This window comes from Tenrec ecaudatus, chromosome 1, assembly GCF_050624435.1.
Source record: "Tenrec ecaudatus isolate mTenEca1 chromosome 1, mTenEca1.hap1, whole genome shotgun sequence".
In the NCBI taxonomy this organism is placed as follows: domain Eukaryota; kingdom Metazoa; phylum Chordata; class Mammalia; order Afrosoricida; family Tenrecidae; genus Tenrec; species Tenrec ecaudatus.
Window position 1 is genome coordinate 51498780 of NC_134530.1, and position 21028 is coordinate 51519807.

The 21028-nt window shown below is 42.9% G+C and overlaps 1 protein-coding gene across 2 annotated transcripts; it reads left to right on the forward strand.

Moving 5' to 3' along the window:
* Positions 1 to 771: 771 nt before the first annotated feature.
* MED18 (mediator complex subunit 18) lies at positions 772 to 9436 on the forward strand. Of its 2 annotated transcripts, none has more exons than XM_075553114.1 (3): positions 772 to 877; positions 1901 to 2047; positions 6859 to 9436. In XM_075553114.1, exons 2-3 carry the CDS (start codon positions 1975 to 1977, stop codon positions 7410 to 7412), a joined length of 627 nt encoding a protein of 208 aa, XP_075409229.1. In that variant the 5' UTR covers positions 772 to 877; positions 1901 to 1974; the 3' UTR covers positions 7413 to 9436. The 2 variants fall into 2 exon arrangements, with proteins under 2 accessions (XP_075409229.1, XP_075409232.1); XM_075553117.1 differs by having other exon boundaries at positions 1957 to 2047.
* Positions 9437 to 21028: the final 11592 nt, after the last annotated feature.

The window sequence follows — 21028 nt, forward strand, 5'->3', positions numbered from 1 at the left end:
TTTATTATTTATTTTAATTACTTGGGTTTTTTACACCCCTTTCAGTTTTGCACTCTAGGTGAGAATCTTGTCTCACCGTATTCCCCAGTTTGCCCACACTTTACGTGCTTCACATGTAATCAGGGTTCAATAAATATTTCACCCCCTTGTCTCCCAAATATAAAATCAGACAGACACGTTGTCAGTCTTATATTATTCTGGGAATTTCTGTAGCACTGGAATGGAACCCATCAGCAGTAAATCTGGTAACAGGTTACAATAATTATTTTTTAAAATGTACTTATCTCTATATTTTTGAATGAAGAGGTATTACGCTCAGGACAGTGAACTAATTTTTGAGTGTCATACTGAGCTCCCTAATTGCTCAGAAGCTTATGCTAAGGAATAGAGAGCATTTTCCCTTTTCCAGTTCAGGTACACGCAAAGGCCTTTGGTTTATAACTTACTCCCTTCTATTTTCCTCTTTTCCCCTAGGGAGCCCTGCTATGAGTCTAATTTCGTCACAATCTTCTCTCAGTCCTATCAGTTCCAAGAAATTCTCGACACAAAAACATCTCCGGGTCTTCGAACTTGAAAAAAATAAATATTTTCCTAGAAGACTGGCTGTGACGTCAAGAGCCCTGATTACCCCTGGGAAATGCTCCAACCGAGGACACCGGCTTCCCAACCGCAACACGCCGTCTGCGCATGCTCGTCAGTAGGCGCGGCGGCCCTGCGCCCGGGCGACCTCTCGGCTTCCGTACTTCAGGGGGCGGGGCTTCCGCCAGGGGCGGGGCTTCCGCTCCGGCCGGAGCTGAAGGAGGTTGGACGTGGGGGCGCTCGCCCGCGGTCGGGGTCTAATTGAGCCCAAGTTGAAAGGCTGTGGTGCGCGGGTGAGGTACGAGTAATTTCTGATTTTGCGAGAAGAGGCAGAACACGCGTTAAAGTCACTTTTAGTGTTAGTGCATGTGCCCCCGAAGCCGTTTTGTACTTCATTGCCATCGGGTCGATTCCGACCAAACCAGCACTGTCTAAGGAGTTCGCTCCTCTGCCTGCCTCGCTTTAAAGGAGGCTTTCAGGGTAGGGGAAGGTGAGGCAGGAAGGGGGAACCGATCGCGATGGTCGGTGCACAATCCCCCCTGCCTGCCTGGGGGATGAACCACAGAAACGTGCGTGAAGAAGACTGCGGTCGGTGCGAGATAGGAAAACAATAATCATTCTAATTTATCAAGGGGTCACGAGGAGGGGGGGAGGGAAAAAGAGGAGCTGGTACCAAGGGCGCAAATAGAAAGTAAATGTTTAGAAAATGATGATACAGCATATGTACAAATATGCTTGATACAGTCAATTGTATGGAATGTTATAAGAGCTGTAAGCACTCTTAGCGTGTAAAAACTCAGGTGAAAATGAAGGTGTTTTTTTTTTTTAATGCTTTGAGTGTTCCAAGAGGCAGACCTAGATTCTCATGAGATCTGGGCTCCACCACTAACTTGCTGTGTCCACTTGACCTCTCTCTGATGCTTTAAAGTGAAAAGGAGAGAAGGTTCCTAAAGTCACCTTTCAGTTCTTCAGAATTTCATTGTGTGTTCATTATGCCATTTGAACCACAAAGCCTGAGTGTTAGATATTGGTAGTTCCCTTTAATAAGGAAGAAACGGAGTCCTACGGTGAGAAATTTCAGGGCTTCCTCAAAATTGCACAGGTAACTTTTGGAGAATTGAGAACTTGACACTAGAACAGGCTGCGGTAACCCGGCGGCCAGCTCTCTTTTGTATCTGTGTATCCTCTGTTCTGGAGGAGGGCCTGGCCACAGAGCAGTTATGGAAAATGTTTCGAATGAATATTTTGTTGATGTCAAGGTCAGTGACACAAGCCAATCTCTTCAGTCTCTGATGTTTAAAAAAGTCTAATCCTTCTCCAGGTGTACCCTGTGCTCTACCTGATTGAGTGCTTCGAGTCTGTTTCTTTTGCCTTCAGCTTAACCAGACAGCCACCATGGAGGCCCCTCCAGTCACCATGATGCCTGTCACTGGGGGCACCATTAACATGATGGAGTACCTGCTTCAGGGTAAGTCAGCCAGAGAATTTGGGAGACCTGGCTTCCACTTTTCTTTTTTTAATCATTTTATTGGGGGCTCATACAACTCTTATCACAATCCATACATACATCAGTTGTGTAAAGCACATTTGTACATCCACTGCCCTTATTTTCAAAACATTTGCTCTCCACTTAAGCCCTTGGTATCACCTCCTCATTTCCCCCCTTCCTCCTCACTCCCCCTTGATAATTTATAAATTATTATTTTGTCATATCTTACACTGTCCAATGTCTCACTTCACCCACTTTTCTGTTGTCTGTCCCCCAGGGAGGAGGCTATATGTAGATTCCTATAATCGGTTCCCCCTTTCTACCCCACCCTACCTCCACCTTCCTGGTATCACCACTCTCACCACTGGTCCTGAAAGGATCATCTGTCCTGGATTCCCTGTGTTTCCACTTCCTATCTGTACCAGTGTACATCCTCTGGTCTAGCCAGATTTGTAAGGTAGAACTGGGATCATGATAGTGCGGGGAGGAGGAAGCATTTAGGAACTAGAAGAAAGTTGTATGTTTCATTATTGCTACACTGTACCCTGACTGGCTCATCTCCTCCCTGTGACCCTTCTGTAAGGGGATGTCCAGTTGCCTATAAATGGGCTTTGGGTCCCCACTACACACTGCCCCTAATTCACAATGATATGATTTTTTTGTTATTTGATACCTGATACTTGATCTTTTTGACACCTCGTAATCACACAGGCTGGTGTGCTTCTTCCATGTGTGCTTTGTTGCTTCTGAGCTAGATGGCCACTTGTTTACCTTCAAACCTTTAAGACCCTTTAGACGCTCTATCTTTTGATAGCCGGGCACCATCAGCTTTCTTCACCAAATTTGCTTATGCACCTATTTGTCTTCAGTGATCGAATTGGGGTGACTTCCTCTTTTCTGTTCTGTGTCCGCAGAGATGGGAAACTGTTATACAAAGCCAACCTACATAATTTCTGACACTCAATAGATAACTATTTTTTGCTCGAACTTTTTCTTCTGGAAAATATAAAATAGTGTCTCATTCACCTATTGCTGCCATCACAAATTCCCCAGGGGTCTAGCCTTAAAGAACAGAAATGTGTATTCTCCCAGTTCTGGAAGCTAACAGTTCAAATCAGTCTCACCCATGTTGAGCCTCCTAATAACTGGTGTCCGATTCCTGTTCTTGTCATTTCTTTACTTGCAGACTGGTCCTCAGATGTCATTTGTCTTCTCCCTATGTGAATCTTTGTGTCTGCTTTTTTTAATCACTGAAAAATGTATCAGGTGTAAGATCTACCTTACTCCGACCATAGCTTCATTAACATAACAAAAGAAAGCCTCTGTTTTCAAATCCAGTCACAATTTCAGGGACCAGGGTTAGGATTTCCTCAACGATTAATGAAGGACACAGTTAAATCCACAACATACAGCTCAGTGCTTATCCTCAGGGGCCACCAGGGCTCCTGGTCTGCCCCCTAGATAATACAATTTCAGTGTACTGCATTGTATTATTAGATGTCTGCCCATTACTCCATCCATAAACCATCCTGTTTGATCCATCTCAATGTAAATTGATGACCTCAGTATAATTTCCCCTAAATAGTTCAGCCTGTGATAATTGTTATTTTCTTAAGCATAAAGTTACATATAATGAAATGCACAACTCTTAAGTTGACCAACCCCACGAATTTGGTCAAAAACATTTATCTGTGTAACCCAAACCCTTTTTCGGTGTGTAAACATTATCACCACCAAGAAAGTTGTTTTATGCCCTATTCCTGTGGGACCTCATCCTGATCCCTTCCTCACTGGAGAAGCCACTGTTTGATTTTCTTTTCCAACATACCTTTCTTCGTTCTAAAACATATGAGTGAAGTGCTTTGAATGTTCTCTTGCGTAAGGCTTCTTTCAGTTGGCATGTTTTTGAGAGTGACTCATGGTGGACTCACCAGACCTTTTCCTGCCTCAGTGCCTGTGCACTTGATGACTCCTCCACGGGGATTATTTTTCTCCTAGCTCTTCAAATAACCGTCTCATTTTCACCTTTGGTGTCTCAGCTCAGTTGTCACTCCCTTCTAGAGAGGTTTCTCCCCGCTGCCCGGCCATAGACCTCTGTGTTCCCACTCCTCCACCAGTTGTTGTGTGTCATGTTTGGTTTTTTCCTTCTCACTGTTCACTTCTTTTGTTGCCTGCATTAAACCAGAATGTCCATGAGGAAAAGACCTCTTACTCTCCCGCACAATACCTTGTCCATCATTAAATAGCTATGTCCAGTGAAGCAGTACTTACTAAGCACCTACAGTGATTGAGCACTGACAAGCATGTCTGACACAGCCCTAAATACAGGATACTATTCCCAGCTCCAGAAGATCTTCAGTCTTACTGTTCAGACCTAGTCAGGTACCTTTTCTACAGCATTATGGTTTCAAAGATCCAGTTATCCCACTAATGTGTGTGTGTGTGTATATATATATATTTGAGACCCTTGGTGGTATAAGTAGACAGACATTTAGCAGTTGACTACTAAGGGTTGGTGATTTAAATCCACTTAGCAGTGTTATGGAAGAAAGGCCTAACAACGTATTTCTGTGAGATTACAGCCATTCCAAAAAAAGAAAAGAAAGATTACAGCCATTGAAAATACTTTGGGGCACAGTTCTACTCTGAAGTACTCATGGAGTTGTCATGAATTGGAATTGACTCAACAGCAGTGGCTATCGAGTTGTACCGTGACTATAATATACTTGGAGCCCTGGTGGCAGAGTGATTGTGAGTTGGGCTGTGATCGCAAGGTTGGTAGTTGGATCACCTTCCCAAAAAAGATGCCTGTAACTAGCAATTGTCTTCATTTATGCTACTAGGAAGCATTCTAGATAAGATCTATATAAAATACCTGGTACACGATAGATGCTGAAGAATGAGCACTAGTTTTTTTAAAACCAGCCACTTCTCGGGAGAAAGACGGCACTTTCTCCTCCTGCATACAGACCCTCGGGGTCAGCTCTGGCCTCTCCGATCAGGCCACTTGGAGCAGACATCAACTTGATGCAGTGAGTTTGGGTGATTTTGTTTCTTATAAGAGACTACTATTTAAAACAGATGTGTTCCTAGCATTCGAGTACCAGCAATGGAAGGAGAAAGATGTCTAAAATTCTGAGGTGATGTGCTGTTTTAGAGTAGTCAGAAAAGCCCTGGCTGCTAAAATGACATTTGAGCAGAGACCTGAAGAAAGTGATGGGTGAGCAGATATGCAGCTGGCCAAGGGGAGAAGAGTCTAAACCTAGGGAACAGGGCTCTGAAGATGTGTGTTTGGTGTGAAGTTCACTGTGACCAGAGAAGGTAATCAAGGGTGGAAGTGGAAGGAGATGACGTAGGTGGCGGAGACCTGCCTAGTACGTAGGGCCTTGTTAACTGCAGTAAGGACTTTGAATTTTATTCTGAATGACATGGGGAATAGGGGTTTGAGCAGAATGTTATCATCTGGGCTTATATTTTCATTAAAGCAATTGGTTGTTGTGTGGAGAATCGAGGAAGAAGACAAGGTGGGGGCAGGTGAGTGAAGCCAAAACCAGAAAAGAAATAAAGGAGATTTTTGTCTAGGTGGAAGTGATCAAATGAAAGAGAAGTAGTTGGATTCTGTATCATTTATTTTGAAAATTTCACTTGAAAACAAAAAAGAATTCAGGATAATTCTGTGGCTTGGGACCTGGGCAGTTAGAAGCAAAGAGCTGCCATTTACTGTGCTGGGGAAAGATTGCAGAAGGAGTAAGTTTGTTAAATAGGAAAATAACAAGTTTGATTCTGAAAGTGTTACAAAGCAGGTGTCTGCTAGGTCTCTGGTAAAGAAGTAGATGTATGAGCTCACTGTTTGTGAGGGGCAGATGTGGGAGATCTCGGGGTATGGATGAGCTTTAAAGCCAGGGGAATTAGGTCACCTAAGGAGGAAGGACCTGCTGTTGCGGAAGAGAGCCAGGACTGAGCCCAAGGGCCCTCCACCATTTCGGGATAATGAGCAAGAGCCAGCAAAGGGGACTCAAAAGAAATGGTCAGTGAATTAGGTGATGAGTCAAGGTAAATTTGTGTTCTAGGGACAAAGGAAAGATTTCAGAGCCAGTGTAGCCAACAGGGCCCTGGCAGGTTCGAAACCACCAACTCCTCTGTGGGAGAAAGATGAGGCTTTCTACGCCAGTAAAGAGTGACCGCCTCAGAAACCCACAGGAGCATTTCCACCTTGTCCTGCAGGGTCACTGTGAGTCGGAAATGACTCAGTGGCAGTGAGTTTTATGTGTGTGTGTGTGTGTGTGTGTGTGTGTGTGTGTGTGTGTGTTTTAAGTCAACTCTAACAACTGTACCCAGTGCTGCCAAACAGATGAATAAAATGAGGACTAAGAATTACTTCATATATATATTTTAAGATGTTGCTCTTTTATTTAATTATTACATGAAAGGGGAACTGTATTTCTCCTGTAAATGGAAATGCTTTCTTTGCTGGAAATAGACAAAATTATTAAACCAGAGTGACAGCAATCTCATATGAATACATTTTAGACAGAGACTGTTACATGTTCAGAGAGCTGAGCCCCAAGGCCTGCTGGCGCTTCACTAGTGTGAGCAAGGACCTAGAACCCTGCTATCAAAGAAGAAATGCAGGCTCTTCTGAACTTTCTCACAGTGTCGTACTACTACCCCTAAAATTCATGTGTTGGGCCTTTTACTTCATAAAACTCTGGGGTCTTTCATGCAGGTCTCTGAAACTTGTGTTAATTGTAGAAACCTGGGTGTCAATGGTGCTTTTTCTCCCTCCTCAGGAAGCGTTTTAGATCACAGCTTGGAAAGCCTCATCCACCGCCTTCGAGGCTTGTGTGACAACATGGAACCCGAGGTTTTCCTGGACCATGAGATGGTGTTCCTCCTTAAGGGCCAGCAGGCCAGCCCGTTTGTTCTAAGGGCCCGGCGCTCTATGGATAGGGCAGGGACACCCTGGCACCTGCGCTACCTGGGACAGCCAGAAATGGGAGACAAGAATCGCCACGCCCTGGTACGAAACTGCGTGGACATCGCCACGTCTGAGAACCTCACTGACTTCCTGATGGAAATGGGCTTCCGCATGGACCATGAGTTTGTCGCCAAGGGACACTTGTTCCGTAAGGGCATCATGAAGGTGATGGTGTATAAGATCTTCCGCATCCTGGTGCCAGGAAACACAGACAGCATCGAGGCCTTATCCCTCTCTTACCTTGTGGAGCTAAGTATCGTTGCACCAGCGGGGCAGGACATGGTTTCTGATGACATGAGGAACTTTGCTGAGCAGCTGAAACCTCTGGTCCACCTGGAAAAGATAGACCCCAAACGGCTCATGTGACGAGCAGTCCACCACGGGGGCCTGCTCTGGCATGTTACAAACAAGAAGGCACTTGCCCTCAGCCCTCCAGATGCCCTTCCCTCTGGAGGAAGCACAGTGAGAACTTGGTTCTGGGTCTGTCTTCTTCGTGTGATGATTTCATGTTTGTGACAAGCCTTTTTGTTTGTTAACTCTTTGTGAATTGGGTGAAGGTTCACAATGCAAATCTGTTTCCATTCAGTAATCTGTACACGTTTCATGTCATTGACTGTAGTTCCCACAACTTAACATCACTCATTCCACTTCTACCCTGTGTTTCTCTTTTCTGTTCATCCTTCTCTCCTAACCCTCCCTGCCTCTGGAACTTTGTCCTTAGCGAGATGCTGCCCTTTTCATCCGGAATGGTTGATTGTTCTCAGGAATGCATACCTTCCTAATGTCATTGTTCACCTGTCTCAGCCTGCAAGGTGACTAAGAGCCAAGTCTCTGGGGATGACAGCCTTTACCAGTGAAATGCTCAGGATTACGCAAGAATCTTTTACCTCCCACATAAAGAGGTGAAACTGGAATAAATTTCTTTTTGGGGGGGGGATAATTTCGTACTTATTGCCATTTGTATATAAGATTTGAAATGTAGAAGCTGTGAACTTCAGTGGCAATAAAGGCTAAGAAGAGAAGTGTGTGTCATTCTGATTATTACCCCAGTGTTTTTAATTTTGACAGAAAAATAGCTTTTACCTTTCCTAACAGTCATGTAGTCTTTCCTATAGACATAGTCTTGTTTAAAATAGGGACAAGTTTTTCTTTCAACTCTAGCTGTGTTAGGATGGCACATGTGCTTACGGAAAGGTTGGTGGTTTGAGTCCACCCAGAGGCTTCTCAGAAGAAAGTCTGGGCAATAACACTTCTCAGACGTCAGCCACTGAAGACACTGCAGGATCAGTCAGCCAGGAAGGACAGGTTCCATATGAGCCTGCTGTTATAAAAAGTCAACAAAAAGTGTACATACACAAAGAAATACAAGGGGGTACCCCCCCAAACCCAGCATTCCCACCCCACCAAAGCTATGGATTGAAATATTTGTTGCAAAACAACCTTATCACCTTCAAAGTACTCTCCATTACACTGAATACATTTGTCAAATCTGCAATTTCATTCTTGGAAACATTTTTCAAACTCATCTTTGGATGGCTGGTAACACCTCCCTCATTTTTTTTCTTCACCTGTGTCATCAAATCACTATCCTTTCATGTCCCTCTTCATTTCCCGAAACAAAAAGAAGTCACACAGGAGCGAGGTCAGGTGGTAAGGTATGTGGGGCAAGTAAGGCATGCTGTTTTTTTGTCCAAAACTGGAACACTGAGATGGCTACGTGAGCAGGTGCATTGTCGTGGTGGCAAAACCAGTCCCCAAATCAGGCCATTTTTGTTGCACACTGTTTCACAGTCTTTTCAGAACCTCTAAATAGAAAGCTTGATTAACAGTCTGACCTAGTGGAATGAGTTCCAAATGCACTATACCACTCACATCACATCCAGTTTTTTTGGTGGGTACTCCTCGTATTCTCTGGTGGTTCCCAAGGATGTGTAAGGAAGGAAAGGTAGGGGGCTGTGGATTAGTGTGGCCCATAGACACTCCACGAAATGATTGTTTTTAACAGTTTTACTGGCACTTTATCTACATCTCATAAAAGTCAATAATTCAGTCATATCAATAAATATTGTACAATCACTACCAGCCAATTTAGAACATTTTTTGTTCCTTGTACTCATTAGTGTAATTTTTAAAATTATGTCAAAAATATATACAACAAAAAATATACACAACAAAAAATTCTCCAAATCAACATCTTCTATATCAGTGGCTCTCAACCTTCCTAATGCTGAAACCCTTTAATACAGTTCCTTGTGTGTGATGACCCCCAACCATTAGATTATTTTCGTTGCTACTTCATCACTAATTTTACTACTGTTATGAATCGTAATGTAAATATCTGATATGCAGGTTGTATTTTCATTGTTATAAATTGAACATAATTAAAGCATAGTGATTCATCACAAAATAATTGTGAAATATTTATTTCTAATTACAAATAAATGAAATTTGTCTTGAAGCATGGTGTAGCATGGATAACAGTCTTTACACTGGGTACTTGTATGTGGGTGTATCTACATGTGGGCATACCTGCCTGGAGACGGATAAAGGAGTGGTATCTCATTTCCTAAGACCATAGGAAGTAAGTTTTAGTTAATTTATTGTGCCAGCCTGGCCGATAAACACATGTTGGATTAATTGAAGGGCAGAGAGATAAATGGCTCAACGAGCCTCTCCTTTCTTGTCTCTCGCTCTTTGATCATCGGACCAGTGTGTGGCTGCCTTGCTTGTTCTGTGCCTCAATTTACAAGGTACACTACCTGTGGGACGCCTAGTCTGTGAACTGTGTCGCTGTAATTTGAAGTTCCTTCAAGACCTGTTTAGCCACAGAATTGAAATTTACATCTCTTGAGCTAGGGACTGACTGTTGGTGACCTGGCTGACTGTTGGTGACCTGCACCTGCCTTGCTGTTTGCTGCCTGTCCCGGGATGGTCTGAATCTCTACAGAGGACTACTTGGAGGCCCTCAAGACTTGAAGGACTGCCAGTGTCTCACAACTCTCTAATGGGAATGAGTTGCACTGAGCCATTTGTACTGCTTTATAATTTAATTGTTCATTTCTTGTGTTATATATATATGTGGGTGTATATATATATATATATATATATATAAAACTTTAGCAATCTGGTTTTGTCTCTAGAGAACCCTAACACATTATGCAGCCTCTGTGAAAGAGTCATTTGAGCCCCAAAAGGGGTCTCGACCCACAGGTTGAGAACCGCTGTTCTACATGTCTAATCCAGTGCTATTGAATTATATTCTGTTGTATAACCATTATTGACAACCTTTTCCAAATTATCCCAGTACCGGTGACATAAACTGAGGGCCCCTAACAAGATGAGTGAGTTTTTGTGAAGTGCTGTCATACCAGTCTGTACAACAGAACAAAGCACACTGCCATTCTCACAAATGCTGCTGACCTTCAGCCTCTTTTTGGAGCCAAGAGTCAGTTCATCTTGTTGGTCTTTTTCACTGACCCTCCACCAAACATGTCATCTTTCTCCCAGGACTGGTCCCTCCTGATGTTCTTGTTAGATGTCACTGAGTCAGTCCCAACTCAAAGCAGAACGGAACGAGGCCCCGTCCTGTGCCATCTTGACAATTGTTCTTATACCAGAGACCATTGTTACAGCCACTGTGTCAATCCATCTCTTTGAGGGCCTTGCCCTCTTTGACGCCCCCTCTGCCAAGCATGTCTTCCAGGGACTGATCTCACCTGACATCATGTTCAAAGTATGTAAGACAAAGTCACATGTCAAAGGACATGTTCAAAACAGACCTGCACGTTCTGACGGTGTGTGATATATGTATTCAGTACTCTGCCAGCACCATAATTCAAATGCATCGATTCACCTCTGGCCTCCCTTGTTCATTATCCAGTGCTCACGTGCACACAAGGTGGTTTAAAACGCCTCAGAGTGAAACCTTTGCGCTTCTGATACTTTGACAGAGGTCTTTTGCAGCAGATTTTCCCAATGTTATACAACATTTGGCTTCCTGACTGCTGTTCCCAGGAATGTTGATTATGGATCCAAATAAAATGAAATCCTCATCAACTTCAACACTTTCCGTTTATCATGATGTTGCTTATTGATCCAATAATGAGGATTGTTGTTTTCTTTATATTGGGGTAGAATCCATACGGAAGGCTATAGTATTTGATTTTCATCAGTAAGTGAGTGTTTCAAGCCCTCTTTTCTTTCAGTAAAGCTGTGTCATCTGCATATTATGGATTATTAACTCATCTTCCTCCAGTCCAGGTGCTACATTCTCCATATGGTCCAGTTTCTCATATTGAACCCCATCCCACATTTTCCCTGATTTTCAACCCTGCAGTATCCACTTTCTTATTCAAACAACTTATGTACAAGTTCTGCATGAGAACAGCGAAGTGTCCTGGAATTCCCATTCTTCTCGGTTGTATAGAGTTTGTCATGATGATCTACACAATCTAATACGTTAGTCACTAAAACACAAATATAATTTCTGATATTCTCTGCTTTCAGCCAAATGCCATCTGTTGTCAGCAGTGTTATCCTTCTGAATCTGGCCTAACTTTCTGTCAGCATCCTGATGATGTACTATTGCAATGATTTTTTAAGTATGTTCAACAAAGCTTTACTTACATATGATACTGTTTGATAATTTACTCTTTCTGTTGGGTCACTCCTTTGGCATGGGCACAAATATAGATCTCGTCCAGTCTGTTGGCCAGGTAAGCTGCCTTCCGAATTTCTTGGCCTAGATGAGTGGGTGCTTCCAATACTATATCAGTTTGTTGACACATTTCCATCGGTAGTCCATCAATTCCTGAAGCTTTTTTCTTTTTTTTAACATTTTATTTGGGGCTCATACAAATCTTATCACAATCCATACATATACATACATCAATTGTATAAAGCACATCTGTACATTCCCTGCCCTAATCATTTTCGAATCATTTGCTCTCCACTTACGCCCTTTGCATTAGGTCCTCTTTTTTCCCCTCCCTCCCCGCTCCCTCCTCCTTCATGAGTCTTTGATAATTTATAAATTTGTCATATCTTGCCCTATCTGGCGTCTCCCTTCACTCCCTTTTCTGTTGTCCGTCCCCTAGGGAGGAGGTCACATGTAGATCCTTGTAATCGGTTCCCTCCTTCCAACCCACTCACCCTCTACTCTCCCAGTATCGCCCCTCACACCCCTGGTCCTGAAGGTATCATCCACCCTGGATTCCCTGTTCCTCCAGCTCCTATATGCACCAGTGTACATCCTCTGCTCTATCCAGACTTGTAAGGTAGAATTTGGATCATGGTAGTGGGGGTGGGTTGGGGAGGAAGCATTTAGGAACTGGAGGAAAGCTGTATTCTTCATCGGTGCTACATCGCACCCTGACTGACTCATCTCCTCCCCTAGACCCCTCTGTGAGGGGATCTCCAGTGGCCGACAAATGGGCTTTGGGTCTCCACTCTGCACTTCCCCCTTCATTCACTATGGTATGATTTTTTTTTTTATGATGATGATGCCTTATACCTGATCCCTTTGACACCTCGTGATTCACAGGCTGGTGTGCTTCTTCCATGTGGGCTTTGTTGCTTCTGAGCTAGATGGCCGCTTGTTTACCTTCAAGCCTTTAAGACCCCAGACGCTATCTCTTTTGATAGCCAGGCACCATCAGCTTTCTTCGCCACATTTGCTTATGCACCCGTTTTTCCTCGGCGATCGTATCATGGAGGTGTGCAGCCAATGATATGATTTTTGTTCTTTGATGCTTGATAACTGATCCCTTCAGAACCACGTGATCACACAGGCTGGTGTGTTCTTCCATGTGGGCTTTGTTGCTTCTGAGCTAGATGGCCGCTTGTTTATCGTCAAACCTTTAAGATCCCAGACAGTATCTCTTTTGATAGCCAGGCACCATCAGCTTTCTTCACCACATTTACTTGTTCACCCGCTTTGGCTTCAGCAGTTGTGTCGGGAGGGTAAGCATCGTAGAATGTCAATTTAATAGAAGAAAGTATTCATGCATTAAAGGAGTGCTTGAGTAGAGGCCCAAGGTCCTTCCACCACCTTAATATTAAACCTATAAATATAGACACATAGATCTATTTCCCCATCCTCATATATATATATTTGCATGTACATGACTTTGTCTAGACCTCTATGAATGCCCTTTGCCTCCTAGTTCTTTCCTCTATTTCCCTTGATTTTCCTCCTGCCCCACTATCATGCTCCATCCCCACCTGGGTTATAGCTATACCTCTTCTCTATGCAACCTTACCCTTGGTCATTCCCTACCAGGCCTGCCACTCCCCCCTCACCACCAATTCGGGTCCCATGTTGTTCCCTTGTCCCTGGGTTAGTTAACACTACTTCCTTACCCCCCACCTTCCCCTATCCCAAGTCCCCCCGGAACTGTCGGTCCCGTTGTTTTTCCTTCGGATAGTTCATCCAGCCTATCTTATTTAGACAGACCTGTGGAGATAATAACATGCACGAAAACAAGACAGAGGAAAACAAAGCAACAGTATACAACAAAACAACAACAACAAACCACTGACAAAGAACAAAACACATCAAGAAAGAAAAGCTTGTAGTTAGTTCAAGGATCATTTGTTGGCCCTTAGGAGTGTTTTCCAGTCCAGTCTGTTGGGGCACCCCGCCCTGGCCCCAAAGTCCACCTTCAGCATTCCCTGGGGACCTTGCCGCTCCATTCCCTTGCTGTTCCGCTGCACTCCCCCAGTGATTTGCCTCGGTGTGGTGGGATCAGGTCGGGCGCAATTCCCACACAGTGTCTCCTGGAGCTTTTTTCATCTATGCCATCAGTGCAGCTTGGACTAATTCCTTCAATATCATCAGATGCAATATTGAAGGATTCTATGGGGAAAATACCAGACAATGCAAGAAGCATCAAAAGAAGATAGAAAAAATACACAGAGTCATGGTACCAGAAGTAATTGGCCAACATTCAACCATTTCAAGAGGTAGCATATGATCAAGAACCAATGATGATTGACTGAGTAGGCCCATGCAATCGTGACTTGGGTAGCTTGCTAGTAATACAAAATACATGGCATGCTTGATGTGAGACCCTAATGTACGGATTAGTCAATTTTGCCATCCCACTGGGCTTAAAATGAGCCATTCCAGAGTTGGAAAGAGGCATCTTACTACCATCAAGAAAGAAGAATCAATAGTAGATAGTGTGTCCCTGGAGCTGAGCTCCTGGAACTGAGCCTCCTCAATCCAGGAGACAGCTATGACACTGAAGACCGTGAGACAGAATGAGCATGACAGTAGTAGAGAAGCAGCAGCTAAACTAGGAGACAGAGAGGAGATGGTGTGGTGGGCTTCCTGGCACACAGGAAGTGCCCTAAGGCAGGAATCATTGTGGCAGACTGGGGTGGCTTCAGGCATTTACTAAGGTGCTAAATTTGCTGACCAGTTGTACTAGAGCTCAGAGCTTTGGGGCACAGGCTTATTGGTGGAGCGGAGTACCTCCGAGCACACATCAACAGAGCTAGAAGAACTTTATGGCACTTGCCCAAATAGGCAGAGGCCTAGGCGCTTCAGAGTCTACGAGTGCCTGCAGTTACCGCTAAGAGGAGACTGTTCTAATCAAAGAACTACACCCCGACTGTTCCTGAACCCGAGTCATAGCCTGTTAACTGCTCCATAACTGTGAGTACTGTCTGTAAATTCTGCGTGGTCATTATGATGCATTTTTCAATCCAGCACAGAAAGAGTACCATGCAAGTGATGGCTGGTGTCAGAATGGATAGAAAGGTTGGAAGGTGGAGGCCTGCCTTAGCTCTGCCTCATGGGGATCCGCCTTGGGCTGATGCTGCTCTTGATCCTCCTCGGTCCCCTGCGCAGTGAGAGGACATCAGATGCCACCCACCCACCATTTTACAGAGGATAAGTCCCTAGCTAGAGAGTCCCCACATAGTAAAGGGAATGAGGGGAAAGGCAATAGTTGAGTGCATTAAGGGGAGGGCAGCACAACATGACCAAATGACAAAGAAAACTACTGAAGGGTGCCCAGAGTGAAAGACAGCAAAGTCAACAGCACTGTATGGACGCGCTCAGTAACAGTGATGACATGTGGCGTAGATACAGAGGTAGGTATGCAGGCTGAGCAGAGGAGGGAAGGTGAATGGCAGTGTGCTCACAAGTGTATGTAGGGTTGGCAGAGGCTATTCCACACACGCGTTTGTGCAGTGAATCAAAAAGTATTGCTATAAAATCGTAGAGACCTCTAGTAACACCCAAATGTCAGAATGTGAAGCTATTTTACTCCCAGCATAGCCCCATCCAGGGCTATTCACTCTCGAACCCTTCCCCCAAGATGTCTTCACTCAATTGACCCCATGTTAAAACAGCAGTTTTGGCATCCCGAGAGACACCGTGTGTTCCTCGTCAATGTTTTTTTGAGTTGGAGGAACCACAGTCTGTAGTGGCGAGCTCAGAGCTGTCGGTGGATGCCGTAAGGTTTTCCAGACTGTCTCGTAGCACAGCCCTGACTTCTCTGGAAGAATGTGCAGGTGAGGTGTCTTGATGAAAAGAACATTCCTTAGTGAAACTTTCCTGGTCTTTTTCTCACCAATGCTGTTTTCAGTTTTCTTAAAACTTCTAGCCTGGCAATTGTCCTGTGTCCTGAGTGCTTTATGTATGCTAAGTCATGTAATAATCATAAGTCATATTTTATAAGCACATCACATTTTATAATCAGGGAAACTGAGGTGCAGAGAGATTAATGGGCATTCTCCAGGCTATACAGCTAATAATAAGTAGAGATGGTATTTAAGGAATGTCATTTTTAATTGTTCCTTGTAGCCCACAAATTATTCAACTGATGACTGTTGAGTTTGGTCCCAATTTTTGTTTTCATAAATAATCATAAAGTGCTTGTGCTGTTTATTAAATCTTTGTCGACATCTCTGATTGCCCTTCAGGATAAATTCGAAGGAACTGTTGCGTCAAAAGATGGGTACCACGTAAGGACATCCATCGTGTTGTGAGGCGCCATTGAGCCGGTTCTGACCCATAGCAGCACTGTGTGCGACAGATCCAAACACCGCCACTCCTGCACCAGGCTCACCATTGTTCTCATGTTTGAGCCGATGGTTGCAGCCACATGTCCAGCTACCATGTTGAAGGTCTTCTTTTTGGCCCCTCCGCTTTACCAAGCGTGATGTCTCGCTCCACGGACTGGCCTCTCTTGATAACATGTCCAAAGTAAATGGGATGAAGTCTCCTCAAGTTTGCTTCTTTGGAGCATTCTGGCTGCACTTCCGCGGCAGACTTGGTTCTTTTGGCAGTCCATGGTACTTCCCATATTCTTCTCCAGGACCATGATTCAAATGCATCAATTCTTCTTTAGTCTTCCTCATTCATTGTCCAACTTTCACATGTATATAAGGCAATTGAAAATACCATGGCTTGGGTTAGGTGAACCTAAGTCCTCAAAGTAGCCTCCTTGCTTTTCAAAACTTTAAAGAAGTCTTGTCTGTCAAATGCCTCCCCCAAATGTCCCAGTTTCTACTCCCAACTGTGAATGAGGTTTCTGACACCGTTGTCAAACCTGGGTATTGTCAAAATTTGTTTTTTTTCCTATTTGATGGTAGGTGGTAAACTGTGTGGGAGCCCTATCTGACCTCCTCTGGCTTTCCTAGTGCCAAGAGGCCAGGGTCAGACATCCTCCCTGCTCCATCCTTCTGTACCTACTCTGACACCAACCCATGGCAATCTACTTCGATGCTGGATTCAGTAATTCTTGCAATTGCCACTCACAACTCACAGACAATAAGCATAATTATGGGGGTTTATTAGGGAAGTTAATAAGTTAGCACAAGTCAGGTGCAGTAAATAGTAAGGACAGTCATTGGTCCACAGTAATGCCTCTCCTCAGCCAGCAGCCAAGTCTCTCACTGATCCTCAGCCTCTGAGCCGTGTGGTCGCCTGGCCCCTGCCACTGTGGACCAGGAAGCCCTCCTGTCACTCTATCTCACAGTCTCGTGGTCTTAGCCCTGTTCCTCTTGCTCTGTCCGTCGTCTCTGGGCCACAGTCTTTGGTGCTTCTGGTCTCAGCCTCTGCCGCTTCACAAAGAGATCTGGAACATGTTCTTCCATTGGTCCTACGCTTTCTTTCTCTCTCCTGCTTGAAAATTGGCTCTTCCTGATAGCCAGGAAAGCAGTAATAAAACCCTGTTACACATGCTCTATTTGTATAGTCCCTCTCACCCAATCACTTGGTGCAAGTTATGTAAACATGATAGAGACCCCGGTGGCAAGGTGGTTATGAGTTGGGTTGCTAACTGCAAGGTCAGCAGTTTGAAACCACCGGTCTCCCCTTGGGAGAGAGATAGGGCTTTCTATTCCCCTAAAGAATTACAGTCTCAGAAACTCACAGGGGCAGTTCTACCTTGCCCTATAGGTCTACCCTGTTCTATGAATTGGAATAAACTTGATGGAAGTGAGTTTTTTTTTAAGGAAGCATGAATTGAAGAACTGTATTAAGAAATTCTATTCCACCACACAGTTTAATTTTTTTCATATTTATCAATGAGGTTCAGTTTTTCATATATTTATTGTTCTTTCCTTAGATGAATTTCCTTTTCATTGATTGCTCATATTTCCCTATTTAACTTGTAAATGTTTTTGCATAATTTCTCCCATTTATAATTTAATATTAAGTGATTTGGTTTTTTTAAGCTCTTTAGTTCTTAGATCATTTTTTTAAAATCATTTTATTGGGGGCTAGTACAGCTCTTATCACAACCCATCCATACATCCATTGTGTCAAGCACATTTGTACATTTGTTGCCTTCATCATTCTCAAAACATGCTTTCTACTTGAACCCTTGGTATCAGCTCCTCATTTTTCCCCTCCCTCCTTGCTTTCCCCCTTCCTCATGAACCCTTGATAATTTATAAATTGTTATTATTTTGTCATAGACTTTTTAATGACAGATTCTAGTAGGATCGCTATGAGTATGCAAATCAATAGCAGTGAGTTTAGTTTTATTTTTTGGTCTACTTTACCAAGCACAATATCCTTCTTCCAATAACTGACTTCTCCGGATAACATGTTCAACGTATGTAAGGTGAAGTCCTTCCGTTCTGATTGCACTTCCTCCAAGACAGGCTTGTTCGTTCTTCTGGCACTCTGTGGTGTATTTGATAGTGTGTTAGTCCATAGACACTCACGAGTATAAGAAAGAGCTCTATATACAAGAGTAATTGAATATTGAGAAAGCATCCGAACCCAGTCCAGTTAAAGTCCATAAGTCCCATATTAACCCATATGTCCTATACCAATCTATAAATTCCTCTTCAGACTCACGCAACATATGCATTGATGCCAAGTGCAGGAAGATCACAGGCCAGTGGGTGGAATGTCTTGTGGATCCAGTAGCAGAGGAAGCATCTCAGCGCTGGCAGAGGTCTCCATATGGCTCGTTCAGCAACAAGGCTCTAGTATAGCTCCATGTGTCTTGTCTGCAGGAATGTCTCACAGGGAGTATGTGTGTGTTCCACCTCCAGCGAGCTGTTTATCTCCTTAGTGCCTCCAGATGAGGTCATCAAACTGCAACCTAATAGGCCAAAGTCCACCCCTTCACTCTTAAGTCTCAAATTGACAGCAGATTATGTAACTACCACAAGTTGTCTTCAACAACATGAATATTTGAAAGCTTCAATTCCGCAGTCTTCCTTATTCCTTGCTCAGCTTTGGCATGCCCATGAGATGGTTGAAAATACCATGCCTTGGGTAAGGCACACCCTAGTCCTCAATGTGATTTTGTTTGTTAACATTTTAAAGAGGCCTTTGCTGCAGATTTGCCCAATGAAATACATCATTTGATTGCTTAACTGCTGCTTCCATAGGCATTGATTGTGGGTCCAAATTAAGTTAAATCCTCGATAACTTCAATCTTTTCTGTTTTCATGACATCTGCTGATTCAGTCATGAAGATTTTTATTTTCTTTCATTGGCGTGTAATACATTCAGAAAGGTGTAGTTCTTGATCTTCATCAGTAAGCATTATAAATCCTCCTTTGCATTATGCATGGCTGTGCCATCTGCATATTGCAGATTATTAGTGGGCCTTCCTCGAATCCTGATACTACATTCTTCTTAATACAGTCCAAATTCCCAGATTATTTGCTTGGCTTATAGATCAAATAAGTGTAATGAAAAGATACAACTCTGACACACGCTTTTCCTGGTTTTAAACCACACAACATCCTCTTGTTCTGTTCAAATGACTGCTTCTTGATCCATGTACAGATTCCACATGAGCACAATGAAGTGTTCTGGAATTCCCATTCTTCACAGTGTTGTCCGTAATTTGTCATGATCCACACAGACAAATGCCTTAGTATAGTAAATAAAACACAAGTTAATGCCTTTCTGGTGCTTTTTCTTCTCAGCCAACCTTCATCTGACACCAACGATGATATCCCTTGTTCTATGTCTTCATCTGAATCTGATGTGAATTTCTGGCATTTCCCCGTCAATGTATTGCTGTAATCATTTTTTAGTTATCTTCAGCAAATATAAATGATATAGTACTATACATTATTGTGTTTCTTTTTTACTTTTTAAGTTAATATTGTTTGTTATTATATGTAGATATAGCTCATAACTTGCAACTTGAATATGTTTTCATATTAATCATAGCCATAGTAACAGTTATAACATGTTTTAACTGTGGCAAGTATTTTAATTATTTTAACTCACAAAAATCCTACAAGGTAGTTATTATTATTTCCATTTTATAGATAAGACTTAGGCACAAAACCAGAACCAGTAAGCAACAGAGCCTTAATTTAAGCAGTGTAGCTCCAGAATCCAGACACATAAGTACTATGTGTCTACCATGTTTTGCTCACTCATTCCCTTGATAGGAGCTTAGATTGTTTTATATTCTCTACTATCATAAAATGCTACAATTAAAATTTTAGATTGTCATGAAAATTCATCTGAGCCATATAGCTGGGGACATGCTTAATTTCACAAAATACTTCAAGATTGCTTTTCAGAATGGCCACACCATTTACTCTCTTCTTCCCAGTGCACAAGAGCTCTTATATCCTTACAAGTCTTGTGGGTGTAAGTGACAGTTTTTAGTTGTTTGTATTTATATTTCTCTACTATAATGAAGTTTTATATTTGATCTTTTTGCACACAAAATGTACACACTTTTTAGTACTATATATGAAATCAAGAAATTTATAGTAAAGTAGTTTGCTGTAAGAGCACACTTAGCCTAGCACATATTTCAAGCTGAAAAAAAATGTAGAAAAAAATTCAAGCCTCAGGTTGTAATATTGAAGAACAAAATATTGAATGAAGTAGGAAATGTCAAAAGAAGATGGAAGGAAGACACAGTCATTGCACCAAAAGGAATTAGTCTACATGCAATCATTTCAAGCGTAGCATCTGATCAATAACTGGTGGGATTGAAGGAAGAAGTTGAAGCTGCCATTGCCTTGAAAAAACAAGGCTCCAGGAAGTGACAGAATACCAACTGAAATGTTTCAACCAAGTGATGTATCTTTGGAGGCACGCCTTTGTTTATGCCAAGAAATTTGGAAGACAGCTAGCTACCTGGTCAACTGACTGGAAGCAATCCGTATTTGTGCCCATTCCAAAAAAAAAAAAGGTGACTCAAAAAAATACAGAAATTATAAACTACTATCATTAATATCACATGCAAGTAAAATTTTGCTGAAGATAATTAAAAAATGGTTGCAGGAGAACATCAACGGGGAACTGCCAGAGAGCCAGTCAGATTCAAAAGAGGGATATCATTGCCGACTTCAGATGAATTTTGGCTAAATGAAGAGAATGCCTGAAAGATTCTTAGTTGAGTTTTATTGACTATGCAGAGGCATTGGTAAGATATGGATTACACTGCAAGAATAGGAATTCCACAGCACGTCACTGTTCTCATGTGGGACATCTACATGGACCAAGAAGCAGTTGCTCGACCAAAATG

Coding starts and splice junctions, on each gene's coding strand:
- MED18 (XM_075553114.1), top strand. CDS start 1,975: ATGGAGGCCCCTCCAGTCACCATGATGCCTGTCACTGGGGGCACCATT. Junction 2,048..6,858: donor GATGGAGTACCTGCTTCAGG/GTAAGTCAGCCA, acceptor CTCCCTCCTCAG/GAAGCGTTTTAGATCACAGC.